Genomic DNA, 11601 nt, shown 5'->3' with positions numbered 1-11601 from the left:
GGGGGGGGCGTCTGGGGCCGTGGGTCTGTTGCTTGCTTTACACTCACGTGTAAGTCCTGAGCAGTAACCTTATCTGTAAATTAGGTGGTGCAATGTGAAATCACTGTGTATATAGGTCAAAATGGGCAAATAACAGCATTTTCATGTGGCTCGTGTTAATACAAGGTTTGGTTTCGGCAGAGCTCTTAGCTAAGGAACCTAGAGATAGATGTTTGTCAGCCTGTTTGTGAAAGATGCCTTTTCAGATGCCAAGAGTCTTAATATAGAGACAGTAAAAAGCTAAGAAACTGACCTAGCTTAGATGACATCTGTGTCCTATTCAGCGGACGTGCACGTGCAAGCAGATGTGTATCCGAGTATGCTCTTAATTCAGGGCCACCAAAATGGCAGCCCGGAAGTTAGGGACAACCTCTTCTTGAATTGGATGTGGAAAAAATGGGAAAGCCTGCCCTCAGCCGCTGCCACGAAGCTGTCCATTTTGTGGAGCAGTTGTAATATTTATTACCACGTGGGTGAGGTTTTGAAGTTCAAATGGAGCAGATAGGAGTGCACCAGATGTGGTGTGCAGGAAATGTCTCCTTTCTTCTTTTTTTTTTTTAATCTACTTAATATGAACTATTACCCCCCCCTCCCGAGGCCGAAGGGAAATTAAAACGTAATCATCACTGGGCATCCTCCTTTCTCCCCATCAGGATGTGCAAAGGAGCTGGAGTCTCCCGTAATGCCTTGAATTTGGGGAGCCCTGCTGCTCTGTGCCTCACATATGGCGTGCATTTTATCACAGCCAGGAGCCCTGTTCCCAGAGTGTTGAAGGGGTGCAGGGCATGGGTCCCCTTCGAACACAAGTCCCACTGTCATCCTTTCCCTCCCCACTGAGGGTGATCCTGTGCTGGCTCTGTCTGCAGGGTCCTGCCTCTCTCCCACCTCCTCTGGGATGCCTGACGCAGTCTCTTCTCCAGTGAGCGGGGGGCCTGGGAAGTAAACGTCCCAAGGCAGTGGCCAGGCCACTTGTGGGAAGGCTTATTTGGTCCAGTACGGTAGCCACTAGCCATGTTGTTAGCTTGCTAGCCACCTGTTTGAATTTAAATTAACTTAAATGAGAGGTACCTGGCTGGCTCATCAGTTAGAGCATGCGACTCTTGATCTTGGGGTTGTGAGTTCAAACCCCACGTTGGCTGCAGAGATTACTTAATAAAATCCTTTTAAAAATAAATAAGTAAAAAATAAATGAACGAAAATGAACAATTCCGTTCCTCAGTCCGCTCGTCCCACTTCCGGCGCCCAGTTGCCGCACGCAGCCGGTGGCTGGCACATGAGACCGCGCGGGTGGCTGTTTGTCAGGGTAGGAAGCGCTGGGACAGGGCTGGTCCGTCATGAGCAATCTGTGTTTTTCCTCCAAGCAGTTGAGGGTGGACCCACTGCTCTCCGAGCCCATTTTCTTTCTTTTCTTTTTTTCTTTTTTAATTTTATTTATTTATTAGAGATAGAGACAGCCAGCGAGAGAGGGAACACAAGCAGGGGAGTGGGAGAGGAAGAAGCAGGCTCATAGCGGAGGAGCCTGATGTGGGGCTCGATCCCAGAACGCCGGGATCACGCCCTGAGCCAAAGGCAGACGCTTAACCGCTGTGCCACCCAGGCGCCCCCGAGCCTGTTTTCTGACTCGCCTTGGCCTTAGTGACTGAGGAAGGAGAACGATACAAGTGAAGGGCTGTGGGAAGTGACGGCGGCAGGGAGCAGACCCACACAGTCATTCTCGAGATGAGTTCCTGTGGTGGGGTGCGGGGGAGCTTTGCCCGGCGCCCTTTGTCTTCCATGTGGTCCAGAGTGTCCTGAGGTACTGGAATACTCTCTGCATCTAAGGACCCCTGCTTCTTTAAATGCATTTTGGGGTTTATCTCATAAGAGGAATCGTGGGTTTTATGTGAGCACATACAGTTTACTGCGTGTTATGACTCCGTTTCCCTCAGGGGCAGCATCGGGAAGGGGGTGTGGTTTGAGTGTGGCTGGTTTGGTTCTGTGAACTGGGTTGTGTACATCCAGCAGGGCCCCCTGGCAAATGCAGGGCTGCCCAGGGAATCAGGAGCCTGTGAGCAAATAGGGACTGATGGTACGGGGCATGACAGAAGACACCCTCGTCTCCGCCATCTGTATAAACCAGCACTGGTGAGACAGCCAAGAGCCAGACTGCCTGGCTTCTTCAAGTAAATACTACACATCACACGTTGTGTAGGTAGGATACAAACATGGAGTGAGCCTCTGTCCCTGTCTACAGCCAGCTCTCTGTTCAGGAGCACTGTTAAAATGGGCATATTTTAATATCCTTGTTTCTTTGGGTTTTCTTACCCCATGAAGATAGGCCCTGCCTTTAAATTAGTTTCAGCCCTAAATAACATTCTCTGTCTGGCAAAATGGAAACAAGGAGACAGTTGTTTGGAGTTGGGGATTTGAGGCACGTGCTTGGTGGGGGGCGCTTCGGGCAAGGAGGACGTCCCGGAAGCGAGCCGGAGATCCTTTCATGAAATGCGCGGCACTGTGGGCTTTGTACCCGCTCCCCTCCTGGGGTGCCACGGCCGTCCCCTTTCTCCTTGCCCGCCACGGCTCCTCTTGCTTCGTTGCCTGGCTCAGGTTCTTGCTCCATTGGCATTTCCCTTTGTGAGGGCCGGCAGCCTGGACGGCTTCCGTCGGAGGCGGGGCAGCAGGGTGGGTGGTCTGTGGCATGTGCCATCCCCGGGTTCTGGTGGCCTTGCTGAGCCCCACTCTGCTCCCCGCCTGCTTGTCTGGTCCTTCCAGCTGCAGATTTGAGGTCCGTACCTGGAGTGCAGCTCTCTGTTCACATGGCATGTTTATAAAGTGAGGTGACTTCAGTCATCATGGATCTCACAGTCCCCCCACAGATGAGCCCCCCACACACACTGGGAGAACGCAGGCACATTCCGAAAGTACTCCCATTGCTCAGAATATGCTGGGAGCTCTGTATGGGATGGTCTGCACCTTCTACCAGTGTTTCCAGCTCTGTGAGTTACTGTCCTCTTCACCATCCCTAGGGGCTGAGCTTGATGTCTGGAATTATCTGAAGTTGTTCACAGTCATTGACAGTCTGGTCAGTAGGTGGGGGAAGCGCTGATTGAATAGTGTTCAGAGCAAAAATATGTATAATACAAAGCTTGCAGACAGGGTTGGTTATTTGCTTCTTTCTGCGTGACTTTAGTGTTGTTCCTAAAGGGGCTCCACAGAGTTTTGAGCAGGAGACTGCCTTTAAGAAAGGCAATACTTACTGGATGCAACTTTTGGCTTTTTTTTTTTTTAAGATTGATTTATTTTTGAGAGAGAGCCCGTACATGCACGAGCAGGGGTGAGGGGCAGAGGGAGAGGGACAAGCAGACTCCCCACTGAGCGCGGAACCCACTCGGGGCTTGATCCCAGGACCCCGAGATCATGACCTGAGCCGAAAATCAGTCAGACGCCTAACCGACTAAGCCACCCAGGCGCCCCTTGACTGTTTCTTTTAAAACTGCCGTTAATCACACTTCATCATCAGAGGTAGGGTCATAGGCAGTGATTGCTCAACTAGACTAGAGAATCCCTGTTTCCTTCCTGGAAGGGGAGGCTTCTTGTCTCTGTTCCCTCACTCACCCGGCTCTCTCTCTTTTTCCGTGAATTCTTAATCCTTGGCCTGAAGAGTCTTGCCTGCACGTTCTGTTTGTTCTTGCTTAGATTGTGGGAGCCAGCCCATGAATATGGTGCCTCTCTCCAGCCCACACAGCAAGAACACTGCCAGCCTGAGATGACTTTTGACTAACAAGCACCGCGTCCTAGAGACAGAAACTGGAAGACAGTCTTTTCAAATGTGGCTGCATTTTAGAATCCCCTGGCAAGTGTTTAAAACTGACACCCAGGTTGCACCCCATACCAACTGAAACAGAATGTCTGCGGGTGGGGTCTGGGCGGCAGTAGTTCGTCAGATACCCCGTGATTCTAATCAGCCGAGCGCGAGGCCTGCTGTAAGGAGGGGGCTTGTCCTTGACTATGTGAGCATAACCACAGCCAGCTCAGTCTTGTACCCTCTCAGGCAACGCAACGTGCTAGAAACAGCACTGGATGCAAAACCAGTCTCAACAGCCTCCTCTCTTGGTGACCTTGGCAAGCCACTCAGCCTCCTGTGGGCTTTTTCCTCTGTAAAATAAGATAATAATAGCAGTCCTTGTCTGATAAGGTCATCTAAAGGAATGACAGAGACAATGTGTGGAAAGTCTTTGTAAATTGTGAAGTGCTGTGTAAATGCTTGTTAATACTGGAGATTGTCCTTTTATAGAAAGATACTCATGTTCTAGGTCTCCTGGCAAGGTAGCTGGGGTGACTATGGTGGCATTAATACCGTCGTTACCAGCAGTAATCCTGGGAACTGTTTAGGACAGGAATTCACTGCCAGCTTTAAAATGAAACCAGCAGCCAGAGCCTAAGAGAACCAACCATTGCCCCATGATGCCCAGGGAACGCTCCCTGGCTTCCTGTTAGTGGACTGTGAGCTGAGGGCCGTTGTACGGCGGAACAACAGCGGTCCATCAGCTTCTAGGCCTGCCTTTCATCTTCAGGCTTTCTGTTTGATTGGGATTTCATTTATGTCGAAGTGGATGAGACAAGGTGGGACTGCGTCAGTGTTGCTAACGGGCCTCCAAGGAGGGTTAGAGGGGTATTCTGTTGGCCAGGGCCCATGGCTTGTTTTTGTCAGTGTGACTGTGGTGTCTTGGGTAGTAAACATCATCATAGCTCTTTTGAGTACAAACCAAAGCATTTTTTCTTGGGCTTGTCCTCCCCAGGGATTTGAAGTTGGATGGAGGGAAGCAGTCCACAGGTGCCGTGAGCTTGAAAGAGATCATTGGCCTTGAAGGCGTGGAGCTGGGAGCTGACGGGAAGGTAAGGCTTCCTAGCTTCCCATCAGCAAGTCTGTGCCGACACCACCAGGGTCAGGACGCAGAGGCAGCGTGACAGACCACAACCCTTGCTTACAGTGGGTGAACCAGGTTTGGGGCCAGCCTGTCCCCACTCCCCTAGTGTGTGCTTGGAAACCCACCAAGCCAGTGAGGAAATAGCATGAGTATTTCTCCACCAGTGCTATTTATGATGGATATGCAGGATATTGACGAGTATTCCCCCCCCCCCATGTGCATGATCTGGAATTGAGTGGTTTGAACACGCATTGACGGATGGTGTCAGACGCTACATTCCCGCTACTAGAAAGTTTGTTTTGAGTAGTGAGGGGGAGGCGGAGGCTTCCCACGGTCCTGAGAAGCTGAGTCTCTCAGCCTTGGTGAGCACCTAGCAGGAGGGCTGTCATGTTCTTCCTTATCTGTGACCTGCTGGTGAAGTCTGAGGGGCGAAGTTTCAAAGATGAACTTGACCTTTTTGTGCTGGATCCACACAGTCTTTGTAAACCCTTCAAAAGCCTGTTTATGGAGATGACGCAAGTATTTGAGGCCATCTCAGGGTAGTTTGCTTCCAGCTGAAGCTGCTGGGGCAGCAAATGACCTCCCCACCTCCCCACCTCCCCTGTCGCAGAACAGCTGGTCACCACTGTGCCCGGATGTCATCAGCCCCGAGCTCACGAGCAGGGATGTATGAGCCATGCTTCTCCAAGTAGGTGAAAAGAAAAACACTTGTTCTATGTCCATTCCTGAAGGTTGAGTGTTCACACAGGAATGAGGGAAGTGAGCTAGAGACAAGCATCGGAGATCACATCTGCCAGTGGAACATACAGCAGGCCACAGCCCCTTATCAGACACTCTTGGGGCCTGATGTGTTCTGGAATTCTGCACTTGGTGGGTTATATAGCTCGTGTGGTGTTCAAAAAAAGAAAAAAAGACAGTGTGGTATGTGCCTTGTGTATTACACAACATCCCAGCGGCTTCTGGGATAGCTCAAGCACAGTAGTGTTTCTACCGCATAACATGAATATTCACACAAAGTGTAATAAATTAAAACTGTACGTAGCCTCAAGTCAGTTGAGTAGGTTTTGGCACAAATAAGTACCAAAACAAATTTCATCTCAGATCTCATTGGATTTTCGAAGTGCGGATATAAGAATATGGACATGAACTTGGTATGGATGCAAACCTGTCATTGCCTGGGAGTAATCCATTTTGTCCGTTTTTGTCTTCACCTTTTAGACTGTTTCTTACACCCAATTTCTGTTACCCACAAATGCCTTCGGAGCCCGGAGGAATACCATAGACTCCACCTCCTCCTTCTCCCAGTTCCGTAACCTGAGCCACCGCAGCCTCTCCATAGGGCGAGCAAGCAGCACCCAGGGGAGCCTGGACACAGGTAACCACGGGCAGGGCCGGGGTGGGGCAGCGCATGGAGAAGGTCCCTGGAGCACCGTGTGTGCTGGGTCTCCCCCTGTGTGCAGACTGGAGGACGGGTGCCTCTGGATGGAGCATGAGCCTATCCCACGGGCCACGTGACTTTGGGGCAAGCCCAATTTCAGGCCATACAGGTTCATAGCCAGGCCACAAGGGGACCTCACCGATGAGATATTTCAGCCACCAACTCCCAAGCTTCCGCAAGGAGAAATGCCAGGGCCATCTGTACCATGCAGATAGGCTGCACCACCCCTCCCTCCACCCTCTCCCCACCACTCAGCTCCTGATCTCAGCCTGGTTCTTGCCGGTCTTTTCCTAGTTTTTAGATTTGGATCAGGTGTGAGAACGTTTCTGTGATTCTCATGGCCTGTGAACGTGAAGGAAGGCTTGCTTGCTTCTAGCTTTGCCTCTACAAACCTTTGTAAGACACAAACAAGGGAGAAAACTCTACGAAGCAGTATTATTTCTACCTCAGAGAAACTCCAGGTGAATGGGGAGTTCCTCGGGCCTGTCCAGGTGCTGAGTTTGGAAGCCCTGTCCTTAGGTCCCCGCCGGCCCTGGTCACTGAGCGCTGTGTGCACTGGCGCCTGCGCTGATCTGTGTGTGTAGACAGCAGGCTGCCGGGAGGCCTTCACACCGGAAATGTGCGGCTCACGCGGCAGGACCAGAGTTACTCGTTTGGTGTGTAGGTTCAGCAAATGCGCCTTTCTGGTGCCCCAGTTTGTAACCCGAGTGCTCGCCGCACCTTTCATGCTCTGCGAGGTTTTGTGCTCTCACGTCGGGGGGAGTGATACGTAATTTTCTAAAGTGGGAAAATTGTCAGACTGTTAAGTATCTGGTGACCCCTTGTGCAGGGGATACCCTCCGTTGGCCTGTGGGGCTGTCTCCTGAGGGGCAGAGTGTGCGTGTGACTCGGCTCAACGGCCTGAGGCTGGCCTTGCCTCGGGCTCACTTTAGACTTGGCGTTCGCCCCCCTGCTTCTGCTTCAGGGAGTCTAGGGCCCCTATTGATTATTTTGTGTGTGATCCTCAGGTAGCGACCTGGGAGACTTTATGGACTATGACCCAAATCTCCTGGATGACCCCCAGTGGCCTTGTGGCAAGCACAAGCGAGTTCTGATCTTTCCTTCGTACATGGTGAGTAGCGGTGGTGAGACGGTCTGTTCGCTCACCCCCCAGCCTCACCCCTCCTGCCCCCTCAGGCACGCTCACCCTAACAGGCGGCTGCTCTCTGGCACTGGGGGGCTTCTGGAGGACTCCCCAGTGTGGGTTGCTCACAGAAGGCCCAGCACAGTCTGGTCCTGGGTTCTTCTGGTCATCTGGCCTCCATATACCACTTTGGCTACTAGCTCAGGGTCAGGGAACCTCATCTCTGGGGGAATACACCTGAGCTCATACATCCATAGACCTCACTAGGGGAGGGCCAGGCCCCTCAGGTTCAGCTCTGTCTGGAGTTCCCTGGTGACTGTAGGCCTCCACGTGCACTCCAGGCAAACGTTGAGCACTGGGCTCCAGATGACAGAATTATCTCCTGGGAGAGTGAAGGTAGGCCACTGTGGGCATTAAATGCAAAACCTTTCCTTGCCGTTTTTGCTTCATGGACTCTTCCTGTTTTTCCCTTTGTGTAATTTTGGTTTCTGCTTTTGGCTGACCACCATTTCCCACCGCTTGGTCTGCCGTTTCTCCAGACACCCGTGGGGCCTGGCTGGGTCCTGTGTACTTTCTCGGGGCAGACTTGCCCCAAATCAGCGGCGGGCAGATCCCTGGCAGCCGTGGGAAGAGGGGAGAGCTGGGCTTGTGGGAAAGCTGCCAGGCCAGGCCTGCCACACACGGCATCAGGTAGAGCACCGACCCAGAATGTTCCCACCACCTCCCTGATGGGCTGGAGGGGGTGGACACTGCTCAAAACATCCCACTTTAGTTCCCTTGCTTCCCCCGCAGCCCATGCTGTTCTCAGCAGCCCTAGCCTTGGGAATGAGCAAACGGTCCTTTTTCTCTTCTGGGCTCTTATGTCTGCAGAGGCCAGAGTGGGACCCCATTTACTCAGAGGGCCCCTGAACACTCCCTCTGAGCTGAAAGTTCTCAGCACTGAGGTTCTAGCCTCCAGCCTCGTTTTCTTCCCTGAACATTTGGCAAGTAGCTGCCATCAGAGGAACACCAGGCAGAACTCAGGTCCTTGCCAGTTGCTTCCAGCATATGTTCTATTCTAATACGCCACACCGAATCAAAATGAATTATCAAAGGCATTGAGTTTAAAATTGCCCCTCCTTCTCACTCTCCCGTCCTTATTTCCCACCTCCTAACACGAAAAGCAGAACCAGAGCCATGTATGGGTTTTTTCCCCCACTCTGTGACCTGTCAAGATTAGTTGTGACTTTTACAAAACCAGGCTTTATTCACGTAAGCTAGCACATAATAAGTGTTTGATAGATGACCAGAATCACCGTGCTAGTGTCAAGGAGGGAGCAACTGAAGCATCATGACTTGTGTAAGAATAGGGTTCTTTATGTCGTTCATTGCTTTATTTACTAAGTAATGGGCAGGAAGCTGTGGCTGGGGGAGTTTGGGGCTGTCACAGTTGACAGACAGGAAATGGGGGCTGAAGGTAGATCTCCTGGCTCAGTGCTCTTCTCACTTGGCCTGTGACTCCCACATCCCTCAGCAGTTGGTGGCAGAACAGCCAGCCTCGGGAGAATGACTCTTTGGGCCAACAGCTGAACAGATTTCTAGGTAACCAAGAGAATAAGAGAGGGCACTATTTTTGACCTACTGGGGTTTGGCAGGGAGCTCTTCTCTAGGTAATGTTATGTCTGGCGATAACGTTGACCTCTCCTTCCGTAGGCCAGTGACAGGCTGGTGCCAGATCTTATTTATATTTTCTTTAAATGATTTCACTGTGCACTTCAAGGTTCTGGGCCGCAGACTACGTGCACGCGCCTATGTACCAGGGCGATTTTTCCTCCTTGAGCAGTGTGCTACATGACTTGCCAAGTCAGCATACATGTCTTATCCTCCCTGTTTTATGTTCCCAACTGGCTCATTTTTCATTTCACCAGGTTGCATCTGCAGCCCCTGCTTCCTATAATAGTATGTGTTTTAGAAAATGAAATGGCTCGTGAACCGCATTTTCTGGTCAGTTCCATAAGATGTACATCTCCTCTTCTGGCCGCAGAGATTGGTACTTAGATCAGATGTGGGACATCCACTTTTCAGCATTCTTCTCTGTCACTGCCGTGCATGTCAGTGTTACAGAGAGCCTCAGACTGGCTCCCAGGAGACTTCTCTAGAAGCAGGCATGGATTATAGGGCAGTTTCACATTGCAATGAACTTGCACAAGTACACGTGGGGGTTTTGGTTTTGGTTTTGGTTGGTTTGCTTGAAGATGCAGAATTTGTCCATTCACCCAGTACTGACTGAGGCCCTACTGTGTGCTGGGCCAGGTGCTTCCTTACATAGTGGAGAACAAACCGGCCACAATCCCCATTTTGCTCAGCCTTACGGTGTGAAGAGAAGTCATACAGTGAGCAAGCAGACAAGTCACTGCGGTCATGAGGTGGGTGAAGAAAAGTGGTAGGAGATGATGGGGGCAGGGTAGGGGGATGGAGGTGAAAGGTCAGCCTCAAGGAAGGTTCCCCTGAAGCAGTGGCATTGAAGGTGAGTGTGAGGGGTAAGAAGGACAGCCGTTCTAGGCCTTGGTGGGAAAGGCCCATGTACCAAGACCCTATCTTATGAAGGGTGAGAGAGGGCGAGTGTATCAAATCGGTATTTCTAACAATGACAGTCACTGTCCTTTCCTCTACACGCATGAACACACAGGCACACGTGTGCGCACACACACACAGGCAGAGAACGCAAGCCCACAGAATGATGATCCTGACAGATTTTTCATACTTAACCCCAGGCACACAGAGCTGTGCTTCAAATAGGCAGTGACTACCAGAGTAGACAGAGCTGTGGGGTTACTTGACCCAGGCTGTTGAAAACCTTTGAGGGTGTGGGGCCCATCTCGGCCTGTGGGTAGGTGGAAGGCACTCTGCCTAGACAAACTCACCCAGCTTAGAGCTTTCCTGCCGGGATGTGAACCCTCATCATTGGCAGGGCGCCCCCTGCAGGCGGACGTCGGACCTGTGTGAAGCCTGTGCGGCCCTGACTCCTCTGTCCCCTCTCCCAGCGCTTCCTGTCTGTCGTGGCCTTTGCTGGAAGACTGGGCACGGGTGCCGGCCAGGTGCCGGCCTCCACAGCACTGCCCACCCCCCTCATACTGGCCCCCGAGGCCTGTGGGGCCCTGCCGCCTATGCTTGTCTCCCTTAGGTCTCCAGCGTAGCTCAGGGGGGCAGCCCAGTGGGGGCCTCAAGCCTGAGAACAAGCAGCTGTTGCCCGGGTTTCGGGGTGTTCTGTTCCTGTGGCGTTTCGGGGTTTGGGATGTTCCTGTGGCCTCTGCAGAATCAAGCAACCCAAAAAGTGACGAGCTAAACCTTTCGCCCCACCGTATCCCCCAGCTGCCATTTATGTTTTCTCTTTTCATATTAAGGTGTAATTTGTGTAGGATCAAACGCACACATTTGGAGTGTACAGTTCCGTGAATTTGGTCACCTCTGCTTTAATCAAGAGAGAACATTTCTTTCCCCTTAAAAAGTTCCCTCCTGTCCATCCTGTTCTGATTTCTGTCACTGTAAACTAGTTTTGCCTATTCTGGTGCTTTATGTAAGTGGAATCACATACTATGTGCTTTAAAAAAATTTTTTTTGGTCCTTCTTCCTTCATAGAATTTAATAGGTGAAATTCGCTCATGTTGCACATATCAGTAGTTTGGGCTTTTTTTTAATTAGCAAGTAGGGTTTCCTTGTATGGACATACCCCAGTTTATCTATCTCCACTCCTATTGATGGACATTCCAGTGTAGAGATACCATGAATATTGCTGCCATGGGCATTCTTATACAAGTGTTTCATGGACATATATTTTCATTTCTCTTGGGTAAATACCCAGGAGCATGCTTTCTTGGTCCTAGTGTAGGTGATATTAACCCACCAGGATGTGGTTGGATGTGTATTTTCATTCATGTGCGTTCTAAGTATGAGATAAAAAGGCCACTTGTGGCCACAGTTGCCATGCCTTCAAAAGTGGAAGAGTTCCAGAGGCGAACATTTCCCTGAGGCCTAGAAAGAAGTCTGTAATATACAAAGTTTAAGTGGCAGCCCTTTAAAACTGGCCTTGCATTCAGAGTGACACTGGTTTTTAA

At 51.1% G+C, this 11601-nt stretch overlaps 1 protein-coding gene across 1 annotated transcript in view; it reads left to right on the top strand.

Moving 5' to 3' along the window:
- Positions 1-11601, top strand: part of CABLES1 (Cdk5 and Abl enzyme substrate 1) — a 120754-nt gene that overhangs the window by 92095 nt on the left and 17058 nt on the right. Inside the window, exons 5-7 of the mRNA XM_040632658.1 lie at positions 4818-4914; positions 6165-6321; positions 7392-7495. Coding sequence (XP_040488592.1) covers positions 4818-4914; positions 6165-6321; positions 7392-7495 — 358 coding nt within the window. The remainder of the gene's footprint in view (positions 1-4817; positions 4915-6164; positions 6322-7391; positions 7496-11601) is intronic.

This window comes from Ursus maritimus, unplaced genomic scaffold, assembly GCF_017311325.1.
Source record: "Ursus maritimus isolate PB19 unplaced genomic scaffold, ASM1731132v1 scaffold_18, whole genome shotgun sequence".
In the NCBI taxonomy this organism is placed as follows: Eukaryota; Metazoa; Chordata; class Mammalia; order Carnivora; family Ursidae; genus Ursus; species Ursus maritimus.
This window is presented reverse-complemented; position numbering and strand designations above follow the sequence as displayed.